Source organism: Jaculus jaculus, chromosome 21 (genome assembly GCF_020740685.1).
Source record: "Jaculus jaculus isolate mJacJac1 chromosome 21, mJacJac1.mat.Y.cur, whole genome shotgun sequence".
Taxonomy (NCBI): Eukaryota; Metazoa; Chordata; class Mammalia; order Rodentia; family Dipodidae; genus Jaculus; species Jaculus jaculus.
Window position 1 is genome coordinate 4,159,488 of NC_059122.1, and position 14,127 is coordinate 4,173,614.

Sequence of the window (14,127 nt, forward strand, 5' to 3'; positions counted from 1 at the left end):
TAAGTACCCTACTCCCTTCCTTTCTCTTCCCTTTGTCTCCTTTTTAACTTACTGGCCTCTGCTACTAAGTATTTTCATTCTCACGCAGAAGCCCAGTCATCTGTAGCTAGGATCCACATATGAGAGAGAACATGTGGCGCTTGGCTTTCTGGGCCTGGGTTACCTCACTTAGTATAATCATTTCCAGATCCATCCATTTTTCTGCAAATTTCATTGCTTCCTCTTTCTTTACCGCTGAGTAGAACTCCATTGTATAAATGTGCCACATCTTCATTATCCACTCATCAGTTGAGGGACATCTAGGCTGGTTCCATTTCCCAGCTATTACAAATTGAGCAGCAATAAACATGGTTGAGCACGTACTTCTAAGGAAATGAGATGAGTCCTTTGGATATATGCCTAGGAGTGCTATAGCTGGGTCATATGGTAGATCAATCTTTAGCTGTTTTAGGAACCTCCACACTGATTTCCACAATGGCTGGACCAGATTGCATTCCCACCAGCAGTGTAGAAGGGTTCCTTTTTCCACCAACACTTATGATCATTTGTTTTCATGATGGTGGCCAATCTGACAGGAGTGAGATGGAATCTCAATGTAGTTTTAATCTGCAATTCCCTGATGACTAGTGATGTAGAACATTTTTTTAGATGCTTATATGCCATTCGTATTTCTTCCTTTGAGAATGCTCTATTTAGCTCCATAGCCCATTTTTTGGTTGGCTTGTATGATTCCTTATTAGTTAACTTTTTAAGTTCTTTGTATATCCTAGATATTAATCCTCTATCAGATATAGCTGGCGAAGATTTTTTCCCATTCTGTATGTTGCCTCTTTGCTTTTTTCACTGTGTCCTTTGCAGTGCAAAATCTTTGTAATTTCATGAGGTACCAGTGATGAATCTGTGGTTTTATTGCCTGAGCAATTGGGGTTGTATTCAGAAAGTCTTTGCCAAGACCAATATGTTGAAGGGTTTCCCCTACTTTTTCCTCTAGCAGTGTTAGAATTTCTGGTCTGATGTTAAGGTCTTTAATCCATTTGGACTTAATTCTTGTGCATGGAGAGATAGAAGGACCTATTTTCATCCTTCTACAGATACATATCCAGTTTTCCCAACACCATTTGCTGAATAGACTGTCTTTTCTCCAATGAGTATTTTTGGCATTTTTATCGAATATCAGGTGGCTATAGCTACCTGGACTTACATCTGGGTCCTCTATTCTGTTCCATTGGTCTACATGTCTGTTTTTGTGCCAGTACCACACTGTTTTTGTTACTTTGGCTCTGTAGTATAGGTTAAAATTAGGTATGGTGATACCACCAGCCTTATTTTGTTGCTCAGTATTATTTTAGATATCCGAGGTTTTTTGTGATTCCAAGTGAATTTTTGGATTGTTTTTCTATTTCCATGAAGAATGCCTTTGGAATTTTGATGGGGATTGCATTAAATGTGTAGACTGTTTTTGGTAAGATTGCCATTTTCACAATATTGATCCTTCCAATCCAGGAACGAGGGATGTTTTTCCACTTCCTAGTGTCTTCTGCAATTTCTTGCTTGAGTGTTTTAAAGTTCTCATTGTAGAGATTCTTTATTTCCTTGGTTAGGTTTATTCCAAGGTACTTTATTTTTTTGATGCAATTGTGAATGGGAGTGATTCACTGATTTCATCCTGTGTTTGTTGTTAACATATATGAAGGCTACTGATTTCTGTGTATTTATTTTGTATCCAGCTACATGGCTATAGGTTTTTATCAACTCTAACAGTTTGCTAGTAGAGTCTTTAGGGTCCTTTATATATAGAATCATGTCATCTGCAAATAATGATAACTTGATCTCTTCCTTTCCAATTTGTATCCCTTTTATGTGTGTCTCTTGCCTTATTGCTATGGCTAAGACTTCCAGAACTATATTAAATAAAAGTGGGGACACTGGACATCTTTGTCTTGTTCCTGATTTTAGTTGAAAAGCTTCCAGTTTTTCCCCATTTAGTAAATAGGGGATAAATAAATAGCCTTTATTATATTGAGATATGTTCCTTCTATTCCCAGTCTCTGTAGGACTTTTATCATGAAGGGATGTTGGATTTTGTCAAACGCTTTCTCTGAGTCTAATGAGATGATCATGTGATTTTTATTATTATTTTTAATATATTTTATTTATTTCAGAGAAAGAGGCGGGGGGGGGGGAGAATGGGTGCGCCAGCTACTGCAAAGGAGTTCAAGATGCATGCACCACCTTATACATGGGTCCTGGAAATTGGAACCATGATCCTTTGGCTTTGCAGGCAGATGCCTTAACTGCTTAAGCCATTTCTCCAGCCCTCAATTTTAATTTTTATTTGCAAGGAGAGAGGAGGGGAGCACCAGGGCCTCCTGATGCCATAAACAAAAACTCCAGATGCATGTGCCACTTTGCATCTGGCATTTGGGTATTTGAACCCAGGCCCTTTGGTTTTGCAAGCAAACACCTGAACTGCTTATCCATCTCTCCAGCTCTAACTCAGGCTTCTTAATGAGTAATAAAGTATCAGATATGTGCTGGTTAATGTGAGCACATCAACAGATGTCCAAGCCAGCACCGGCCTGCCATGCCAACTCCAGTGGAGTCTGTGTGACCTGTTCACCAGGCCGAGGTGAAAGCTTCAAGGAAGGAAGCCTCCTGGAAGGACGTGCATTCTCCATACTTGGAGCCTTTTGCTGCTCTCTAATAGCTGTTTTCTTCATCACTACTGTTCTGTTCCTGACATAGACAGCAGCGTGATGTTCTTTCACAATTAAGTAAAAATTAGATATGGAACAAGTTTCCAAAAAATTAAGTCACCTGATGGTGTGACGCTTCCTCCAGAGACCCCGCTGTTGTTTCAAGCCATAGTCAGAATTCCGAGGACCAGAACCAATCAATGAACCATCACCTTACACAGGAGGGGATAGGAATGGGGATACGCTAGCAAACAATGGTAACAAGCATGCTTCTTGGTAATCTTTAACTTTTGTGGACAGACTTCCTAGGTTGAGGCCTCCTTCGTGCTTGTTTACATTTTTACGGCATGGGTTCAAGGAAGAAAATATATTGGAGTTATGACGTCACCCTGTTAGAACTTTTGTTAAAAATACTTGATGCTTGGGCTGGAGAGATGGCTTAGCGGTTAAGCGTTTGCCTGTGAAGCCTAAGGACCCTGGTTCGAGGCTCGGTTCCCCAGGTCCCACGTTAGCCAGATGCACAAGGGGGCGCACGCGTCTGGAGTTCGTTTGCAGAGGCTGGAAGCCCTGGCGCGCCCATTCTCTCTCTCTCCCTCTATCTGCCTTTCTCTCTGTGTCTGTCACTCTCAAATAAATAAATAAGTAATTTTAAAAAAAAGAAAGAAATACTAACAACAACAAAAAAAATAGTTGATGCTTAAAGCAGGCTGTTCATAGAAATTGTACCACATGAATTAAACCAAGGCTAAGCTTATGCAGCCGGAATTGTATATAACCTGATGCTCTACTTCAGTAACACACGCTCAGATACATCAACCTTGTGTGTGTGTGTCTGTCACTTCGCCGACTCCTTGCCCACCTTCCAAGGCCCTGTTTTCCCTCAGACTGGTGGTCCTGGCTTTGCCAGTCCACGGCACCGGCCAATGACGGACTTATTTTGCAGCTTGGCCTGCCGTGGTAGTCACTTGCTACATGTGACCACTGAGATGGAACAACGTGACTAGAGAAGTTTCACGTCATTTTAACATAAGTAGCTACGACTGTGGCATACAACAGTGCTGGTCTGAATATCTCATTTTCTTTTTTTAGTTTTTATTTATTAATTAGAGACGGAGAGAGGGTGGGAGGGAGGGAGAGAGAGAGAATGGGCGCGCCAGGGCCTCTACCCACTGCAAATGAACTCCAGACGCGTGTGCCCCCTTGTGCATCTGGCTAGCATGGATCCTGGGGAATCAAACCTGGGTCCTTAGGCTTTGCAGGCAAATGCCTTAACTGCTAAGCCATCTCTCCAGCCCTGAATATCTCACTTTAAAAAAAAAAATGTTTTTTATTTACTTATCTTTTGGTTTTTCCAGGTAGGGTTTCAGTCTAGCTCAGGCTGACCTGGAATTCACTACATAGTCTCAGGGTGGCCTCAAACTCACAGCTATCCTACCTCTGCCTCCCAAGTGCTGGGATGAAAGGAGTGCGCCATCACGCCTTGTTTAAACTTTTTTTTTTTTAAATAGCAAATCTGCTGAAGAGTCACCTGTATGTCTGGCTTCGTTTTTTTTTTTTTTATTATTTTTATTTATTTATTTGAAAGCGACAGAGAAAGAGGCAGAGAGAATGGGCGCGCCAGGGCCTCCAGCCTCACAAACGAACTCCAGACACGTGTGCTCCCTTGTGCATCTGGCTAACATGGGTCCTGGGGAATTGAACCTGGGTCCTTTGGCTTTGCAGGCAAATGCCTTAACCACTAAGCCATCCCTCCAGCCCTCATTTTGGTTTTGAGATAAGGTCTTAAGTCTGTAGTTGGCTTGGCCTGGAACTATTTAAAATATTTTTTGTTCATTTTTTATTTATTTATTTGAGAGCGACAGACACAGAGAGAAAGACAGATAGAGGGAGAGAGAGAGAGAATGGGCGCGCCAGGGCTTCCAGTCACTGCAAACGAACTCCAGACGCGTGCGCCCCCTTGTGCATCTGGCTAACGTGGGACCTGGGGAACCGAGCCTCGAACCGGGGTCGTTAGGCTTCATAGGCAAGCGCTTAACCGCTAAGCCATCTCTCCAGCCCGGCCTGGAACTATTTAATCCAGGCTGGTCTTAGCCTTGAAATCATCCCGCCTCAGCCTCTTGATCTCTGGTATGACAGATGACAGGTGTCATCCCCAAACAGGCAGTGTGATTCCACCCTCACTATGACTCAAATTTCTTCCCTTACCTAGCTTGTCGGTTCTTACAATATGTTTCGTTTTGAAATTCAGAGACCTGCATTTGTCAGACACTTCCAATATGGAATGAATATTCTGGCTCACGCTCACTGGCAAAGCATCCAAATTTACATGTGTGCACTGCCAGGGACCCCATCACTCGGTCACCCTGCAGGGGACCAATGAAGGTTCATTTCACGTACTGACCCCGGACACCGAGTTCTACTGTAACTCATGAAACCTTCTGGATGAAAGCCGGGCGTGGTGGCACACACCTTTAATCCCAGCACTCGGGAGGCAGAGGTAGGAGGATCGCGGTGAGTTCGAGGCCACCCTGAGACTCCATAGTGAATTCCAGGTCAGCCTGGGTTAGAGTAAGACCCTACCTCGAAAAAAAAAAAAACAACAAAAAAAAAAACAACTTTTGGATGGGACAAAGTTGTCTAGTCACAGTTGTCACAGCTGTGCCCTCATTATTCTGCCTCCCATTTGCTAGACTATGTCATTTCAGTTTTCAAGGAGTGATTCCTGGTCGTGCTTGAAATGCAAGTTTTGGGTTTTGTTTTGTTTTGTTGTTTTTTTCGAGATGCATGCGCCACCACGTGCTTATGTGGGACCTGGAGAATTGGACCTGGGTCCTTCGGCTTCACAGACATGCGCCTTAACTGTTGAGCCGTCTCTACAGCCCTGTTTTGGTTACTTTCTTGTTGCTGGGACAAAATACCGAACCAGAAGTTGCTTGCAGAAGGAAAGCAGTTTATTTTGGCACACATTTCAAGAGGAAGCTCGATCGTGGTGGGGAAAGAGCAGAAGGCTGGGGTCATAATTATACACGAGCAGGTAGCAGTTAAGAGCTCACGGTTCACCTACAGTGGCACTTCCTCCAGCGAGGGGCCCCACCTCTAGTTTCTACAGGCAGCACCGTCACCTGGGAGTTAGGAGTCTCTGGGGGACACTGTACATCAAACCACGGCAGGGGCCGCATTGGTTCACAGTCTTACAGAATCGCTGGGCATACCTTTCTGGCTTCTCTTCTGTGTCAGTGACCCTGAGACTCACTCGTGACACTGTGTGGACCAGCAGCCCATCCCTTCCTAAAGCCGAGGAGCGCTGTGTGGGTACAATGCAATCCACCTTTCCCAGAAGCCACGAGCTTTATTTCTATCACTGTGTTCTGCACCAGATTCAACAATCGTAACTCTTTGTAGCGGCTATACATTGCCCACTGCCTTTCTGCTTTTGCTTCTGGTCAAGAACCCAAACACATTTCAGGTTTATACAACCATCCAATGACTTTCCTGCCCAAATACCAGAGGCCCAAACTACTCTTTTACTTCACATTATGTCCTAACATCCCCCAGAGTCGAGCGCAATGCCCGGCACGAAGAATAAGCACATTTAACACTTGAAGAACAAAACTGTTGGGGTTGAACACGGCAGTAAGACACACTGTGAGGCCAGAAAAACCACCTCCTTCCCCTCCACCAATCCTCAAGGTGGCCATAGCTTCAAATGCGAAAGAAACCCCATCCGGTTTTGCTTGGCTTATGAAATGCTCTCTTACCCAAAGACAGATTTTCAGTATTAATTTGTAGTGATGATGACAATTTTTGTAAAGAATGAGTTCACTATTTCTTTTTTTGAGGTAGCCCAGGCTGACCTGGCATTCACTATGCAGGCTCGGGGTGGCCTCAAGCTCATGGCGATCCTCCTTCCACTGCCTCCCTCAATCTCACAGCAATCCTCCTACCTTTGCTTCCCTCGAGGGCTGGGATTAAAGGTGTGTGCCGCCATGCCCAGCACAGATTCACTATTTAAAGTGAACTGGACACTTAAAACAGCCTGAAAATAAAATAAGAAACCCATTTGTTCTATCCATTTCGTTCAGTATTTGGTTACTCCAACACTTCAGAATACAGACTTACTTTGCTTAATAAACAATAATGAAATGTTTGCTTTTCTTTTTTTTTTCTTTTCAATTTTTTTTTAATTAACAACTTCCATGTTTATAAAAAAATGTGTGCTTTTCAATGGAACAGAAGAATAAAATAACTGCCATTACTATTTCACGTCAAACACTACTAGGTTTTATTTAGAAGTCAAAGGTTGTTCATTCATATTTAAGAACTGTATTTGTTTCTCTTACTGCCCGAGGAAGAAGGGACAAAGGCGGGTGTGGGTGTCCCTCACGCTGAGAAGTGGAGGCTGCTGGACGACCACCTACGAGGTGACTCCTTGTTCAAGATTCCTTTTTCTTCTTCCTTTTTCATTTTTGGTTTTTCAAGGTAGGGTCTCGCTCTAGCCCATGCTGACCTGGAATTCACTATGGAGTCTCAGGGTGGTCTCAAACTCACAGGGATTCTACCTCTCTCTGCCTCCTGAGTGCTAGGACTGAAGGCGTGCGCCGCCATGCCCAGCTAGAACACAAGATTTTAACACGACAGACGTAACAGAAACACCTGGTGGGCTGTGAAGTGACTGCAGAAGCCGTTTCTGGGAGGGCGGGGTTCATCAATAGGAGCGGATGGCGGGGGGCACTGTAGCGCAGTCAGCTTCATTCAGGGTCTTGTCGATGACGGGCCTATAGTCCAGAGTGACCTTGGGAAAAAAATCAGAGCACAGGAATTTACAGACAACCCGCCTTTGTGTGTACGATGAGTCACCAACTGGCTGTGTAAATCATGATTACCAGAACAGAGCAGTCAAAACAACACTGAACACAATTGGTTTTCTTTCTGCCTTTCTTTTCTTCCTTCCTTTCTCTCTTTTTTTTTTGGGGGGGGGTTTCGAGGTAGGGTCTCACTCTAGCCCAGGCTGACCTGGAATTCACTATGTAGTCTCAGGGTGGCCTCGAACTCAGAGATCCTCCTACCTCTGCCTCCCGAGTGCTGGGATTAAAGGCGTGCGCCACCATGCCTGGCATGCCCCTCCCTCCCTTCTTTCCCTCTTTCTTTTGTCTTTCTCTTTCTTTCTTTTCCCTTCCTTCCTTCTTCCCTCCCTCCCTTCCTTCTAGACAGGGTCTCCCTGTGGAGCTGAGGCTGGCCTCCAACACAAGATCTTCCTGCCTTAGCCTCTTGAGAGCTGGGAATACACATGTGAGCCACCATGCCAAACTGGAACAAGATACTTAATGCTTTACAAAAATGGTGAGGTAACGCAAAGTAAGTGAAACCACGTACATACTATGGTATATAATTTAAATTAGGTGTGTTACACTTCCAGGTTTGGCTACTTAAAGTATTTACACACAAATACATACACACCTAGAGAAGTTGGAAGACATACTTCAAACAATGGGCTATCTGATCAGTGCACTTACAAATGCAGTTTTTTCTTGTACTTTCCGTATTTTCTTTCTTTTCTTTTTTTTCCCTAAGTAGGGTCTCACTCTAGGCCTGACTTGGAACTCATTCTGTAGTCCCAGGCTGGTCTCAAACTCACAGCGATCCCCCTACCTCTGTCTCCTGAGTGCTAGGATTAAAGACATGTACTACCACACCCAGCTTTGTTTTTTTTTTTAAATTTTTTGCTATTCATATTTATTTATTTATTTATTTGAGAGTGACAAACAGAGAATGAGGCAGATAGAAAGAGAGAGAATGGGTCGCCAGGGCCTCCAGCCACTGCAAACGAACTCCATACACGTGCGCCCCCTTGTGCATCTGCTAACATGGGTCCTGGGGAATCGAACCTCAAACCGGGGTCCTTGGGCTTCACAGGCAAGCGCTTAACCATTAAGCCATCTCTTCAGACACCACCCCCCCCTCCAGCTTTGTTTTTAAGGTAAGGTCTTGCTCTAGCCCAGGATGACCTGGGAGTCACTATGTCGTCTAGCCTCACTCACAGAGATCCTCCTACCTCTGCCTCCCGAGTGCTGGGACTAATGGCGTGCGCCACCACGCCCAGCAAAACGCCACCTCTAATAAAATCCCCATGGCTGCCCACGCACCTTCCCAGTCTTCGTGTCCACGTATGAGAGCGTGTGCTTCCTCCAGTGCTCCTTGAATGGCCTCTGCTGCTGTCCCTGGATGGGCTTGGAGTAATCGTACTCATCAATCCGCACCTGAGGACGGGAACACACACCGTCTCTCACCACTCACGAGGCAATGCCGGAAAGCACAGCAAAGACTAAAACCAACGTGCAAGACACCGGGCCAGGAGGCGGGCACCATCGGTGAGTTCAGAGCACCCATTTCTGTGTTATCTCATGCGACTCCGTGGGCGGATGCTGGGATTAGACATCATTTATGTAGCTGAAAGTTTGGTGGAAACTTCCTCAAACTTTGTCTTTCAGCCTAACTTAAAATGTGCCAACTCAACGCTTCCGCTGGGCAGCTCCGGGCCACAGCGCGCTGCGAACATGCTGGCCGAGGTCTCCCCTCCTGTGCTGCGGCAGGGTGTGCGCGCGCGCGGCAGGTGGGAACGGCCGCTCCGCCAACTTTTCCGTTGACTCCGCCCGGTCCTGAGCCTGCGTCTGCCTCGTGGGAAGACCGCCTCGGGAGGGGACGTGTCCACCCTAAGCCCTCGCCCCGTGCGCTCTGTCACCACGTTCCAGCCCGACAAGACGGGCTCTGTGCGTGAGCCGCGACCGGGCACGTCTGGAAGCCCTTTCCCAAGCCTCGGCCCGCCCGGGCCCGACACTCGGGCAGCGTTTCCTCGTCATGGCTGCAGGCTGCACTTTATTTAGCCTTTGGCCCAAGAGGAACCAGGTCTGTTTTGCTCAGCTAAGAAACAAGCAAAGCAGCAGCAGGTATTACCCTGAAGCAAGGAAGAGGTAGAAAGTTTTGGGAGTCAGAACAAAGGTGGAAATTACTAGGGAAATAACACTTTTTTTTTCTCTCTCTCTCTCTCTTGTTTTTTTTTTTTTTTCGAGGTAGGGTCTCACTCTAGCCCTGGCTGACCTGGAATTCACTCTGGAGTCTCAGGGTGGCCTCGAACTCACGGTGATCCTCCTACCTCTGCCTCCCGAGCGCCGGGATTAAGGGCGGGCGCGGACATGACATGTAACGGAGCGCGAAGTGGGGGGGGGGGAAGCCCAGGGCGGGGTGAGCGGCACCGGGCACAACGGCAGGGGTCGGGGAATGTCGACGGCATACTTTGAAGTCTTCCCGGGCGTGAGCCCCCCGTGACTCCTTGCGGGCCTCAGCACCATAGATGGTCTGCAGGGCGCACAGCATCAGGTTCTGCAGCTCCAGGGTCTCCACCAGGTCCGTGTTCCAGACCATGCCTGGGGACACACAAGGGTCCATGAGAGGCAGCCAGGCCAGGGCCGCTGTGGGCAAGGGCCACCTGGGCAGCCCGGCACGGCGTGAGGTCACAGGAAAACGGGACAGCCACCAGCCCGCCCCGCAGAAGGCCGGGTCCCTTCCAGCTGCATGCTACAGGGGCTCACCTCGGTCGAATGTCTTCAGGTGTTTCAGGTCTCCATAGAGCTGGCTGATTTTCTCACAGCCTTCCTGTAATACGCTTCCCAAACGGAATACTGCAGCATGGCTCTGCATCGACTGCAAAACATCGTTTATAAACCTTTTATACACAGAGAAGCCATGCAAGAACTCCTAACCATCTGACTAGGTTTTCTTTTTCTTTTCTTATTTATTCATTATTATTACTTTTTTTTTTTTTTTTTTTAGGGGAAATTGTATTTCTAAACAAGGAACAGGGAAGAGAAGTCTCTGTGGTCTTAAGGGTGTGAAGGAAATCCCATACTTCTCTCCTCTCTCAACACTTCACCCAGGCTAGGGCCTAGGCAGTGGCTAAGATAAACAGCTAAAATTCCAAGAGGAAACTCCTATTTCTCACAAAACGTCAAAAAATAAAATTAAATAAAAAAAAACAAAGACCCCACAGCTGAAAGTTCCCAAGGGATCAGAGCTCTTTTTAAAATTTTTATTTATTTGAGAGACAGCAAGAGAGAATGGGCATGGCAGGGCCTCTTGCCACTGCACACAAACTCCACATGCATGCTAGTCTGGCTTGATGTGGGTACTGGGGAATCACACCGGGGCCATGAGGATTGTAAACAAGCATCTTTCACCACTGAGCCATCTCTCTTCAGCCCTAAACTTGTTTTTCCTATGCTTTGCTTTATGTAAAATATTTAAGTATGTTTAAAAAAAGTCTAGAAAATTCAGGGCTGGAGAGATGGCTCAGTGGTTAAAGACACTTACTTGCTTACAAAACAAGATGGCCTGGGTTCAGTTTTCCAGTACTTACGTAAAGCCAGATGCAAAGTGGTACATGCATTTGGAGTTTGCCTGCAGTGGTAAGAGGCCATGGGGTACCCAGACGACTCTCTCTCTCTCTCTTTTTTTTTTTTGGTTTTTCAAGGTAGGGTCTCACTCTGGTCCAGGCTAACCTGGAATTCACTCTGTAGTCTCAGGGTGGCCTCGAACTCACGGCGATCCTCCTACCTCTGCCTCCCGAGTGCTTGGATTAAAGGCGTGTACCACCATGCCCAGCTGCCCCAGACTCTCTCTTAAATAACTAAATGAGTTTGTGTCTCAGGAAAAAAAAAAAATCTGTACAGACTACTTAAGGAATATTTCACCTCTGGGCTGGAGAGATGGCTTAGCGGTTAAGGCTCTTGCCTGCAAAGCCAAAGGATCCTGGTTCGATCCTTCAGGACCCACGTTAGCCAGAAGCACAGGGGGGGCACATGCATCTGGAGTTTGTTTGCAGTGGCTGGTGGCCCTGGTGTGCTCATTCTCTTCTCTCTTTTTCTCTCTTTCTCTGCCTCTCTCAAATAAATAAATTTTATATATATATATATATATATATTTTTTTTTTTTTTGAAAAGAGAATATTTCACCTCTGTGGCAACATTTTCTGGAACACAGCCAAGACCCTCCAGTCTATGTAGTCTTTTGGGGCTGAGTGGGGAGGTGGGAGGTCACAGGGCTGAGGGGGAGGAATGGGGGCCTGGGAAAGTTTACAGTCAAGAACCAGCCTGCTGAGGGGCGAGGGGGCTTCGATTATTCTGCACATCCCACGTACCAACTACCTTTACAGTCTAGTACTGATGTGCACCTCTGAAAAGACAAGCAGTCAACAGGACCGGGCCCATCATGTTCTGCTACGCCCAGTGGACCAGCTCCTGCGGCTCCCCACCCCTTCCTGAGAGGTACTGGCAGAGAAGATCTCTGGCAGGGAACCCCGATTAGACCCAAGTGGGCCACCAGAGGAGGAAGAAAACTGGGGAGAAGGGGTTTGGTGGGCAGGGCAAGAACATACGGATGTGACCAAAATACATGACACATACAAAAGTTGCCAATAAGTAACTTTTAACAACTGTTTTGTTTAATTTAATTTAATTTAATTTGAGGGAGAGAGAAGAAAAAAAAAAAAAAAAGGTTTGCCAGGGCCTCTCTAGCCACTGCCTGGCTTTATGTGGGTACTTGGGAATTGAACCTGGGTCATCAGGCTTTGCAGGCAAGTGCCTTAACCACTGAGCCATCTCTCCAGCCACCAATAAGTAACTTTTTTTTTTTTTTGTTTGTTTTTTCAATGTAGGATTTCACTCTATCTCAGGCTGACCTGGAATTCACCACGTCGTCTCAGGGTGGCCTTAAACTCATGGCGATCCTCCTACCTCTGCCTCTGTAGCAGAGAGGTGAACCTGCAGCGGGTAGCTCTTGCCCACTGCCCTCGTTTCTGGACCTTGTTAAGGTGCAGCAAGCTCAGTCTGAAGACGTCTCTGACAGCCGCCAGAAGCTGTGTGAGCTCACAGTTCACTTCCTGGCGATGAGAAGTGGGCAGGCTTCCCTGCTGGCCTCAGACGGGCCTGGGCTGAGGTTCCCCTGGTCTGTCCCTTTCTACTGGATGTGACAGCATATGTGGTATCAGGAGTTGAACTCAGAACCTTGTCCCTGCTAGGCAGGCACTCAACCAACACAACAAACAGTGCCGGTCTGAGGAGGGAAGCCAGGCTCAAGCAGAGGAGGGCTAGAGAAGGCCAAGTCCTCAGGCTGGAGGGATGGCTTAGCAGTTAAGGCACTTGCCTGCAAAGCCTGATGCACAAGGGGGCGCATGCACCTGGAGTTCACCTGCAGTGGCTGGAGGCCCTGGTGCACCCATTCTCTCTCCCTCCCTCCTCATTAATACAAATTAAAAAAAAAAAAAAAAAAGGCCAAGTCCTCAATGCCATGCTGCTGTTTCTGCCCTAGATTGCCACTCTAATGCTCTGTACAGGGGGACTCCTTACACTGTGACTGGGGACGGCAAGGATCAGGTCCCTGTGCTGTGAACCCCCAAGTACCCACGCTGGCGGCTGTGGCTGGGGCTGCTCCTACCTTCTGCATGCTGAGGCGCAGTTCTGATGTCCTTATGCTCCCGTCGGCAAATCTCAACTTGTCGAGATTCATGACCGATTCCTCCCCGGCATTTGGCTTAATTGAAGGAACTTTATCTCCTTCAAAGGAAGAAGGCAGGAATTTAACATTTTATAAACATTTAGAAAAGACAAAATGGCTGGGCGTGGTGGCACAAGCTTTTAATTCCAGCAGGAGGAAGGCTGAGGTAGGCGGATTACCGTGAATTCGAGGCCAGCCTGAGATTACAGAGGGAATTCCAGGTTAGCCTGGGCTACAGAGAGACCCTATCTTGGAAAACCAACAACAACAACAAAATCAATTTTCCTTAACACACACATCATACCTTAGCCACTCAAGATAGGAAAACACAGGCTAATCTGAGCCAGCAGTGTCTTGGCTCCAATCAGCTTGAACATAAGCTACTGAAATAGATTAATTTTTTTCTCACTTTTTTCCCATGTACGGCCTCACTCCAGCCCAGGATGACCAGCAGCTCACTCTGTAGCCCCAGGCTGGGCTCACACTCAAAGCAATATGACCTACTTCTGCCTCTTGAGTGCTGGGATTAAAGGCATGCATCACCACACCTGACTCATGGGGTGAATTTTATTATTATTTATTTTATTTGAGTGAGAGAGAATGGGTGCACTAGAGCCTCCAGCCACTTGAAACCAACTCCAGATGCATGCACCACCTTGTGCATCTGGCTTTATGTGGGAACTGGGGAATTGAACCTGGGGTCCTTAGGCTTTTAAAGGCAAGTGCCTTAACTGCTAAACCATCTCTCCAGCCTGGTGAATTTCTTGTTTAAAGAACATATACAGAAACAAAGTTTCTGGCACATGTTATAAATGTCCCACATGTAGCAAGCACAGTGGTACCCTCCAGACAATATTTCTTGGCCAGAAGTTGCCGGCTGGTCCTG

At 46.6% G+C, this 14,127-nt stretch overlaps 1 protein-coding gene across 2 annotated transcripts in view; it reads right to left on the reverse strand.

Moving 5' to 3' along the window:
• Positions 1-6,954: 6,954 nt before the first annotated feature.
• The window catches only part of Sdha (succinate dehydrogenase complex flavoprotein subunit A), a 32,961-nt gene continuing 25,788 nt past the window's right edge, over positions 6,955-14,127 (reverse strand). For both annotated transcript variants that reach the window (XM_045139267.1, XM_045139268.1), the window contains exons 11-15: positions 13,182-13,300; positions 10,283-10,394; positions 9,987-10,117; positions 8,840-8,953; positions 6,955-7,488 (exon numbers count right to left, since the gene is read on the reverse strand). In XM_045139267.1, coding sequence (XP_044995202.1) covers positions 7,402-7,488; positions 8,840-8,953; positions 9,987-10,117; positions 10,283-10,394; positions 13,182-13,300 — 563 coding nt within the window. In that variant the 3' untranslated portion in view covers positions 6,955-7,401. The remainder of the gene's footprint in view (positions 7,489-8,839; positions 8,954-9,986; positions 10,118-10,282; positions 10,395-13,181; positions 13,301-14,127) is intronic.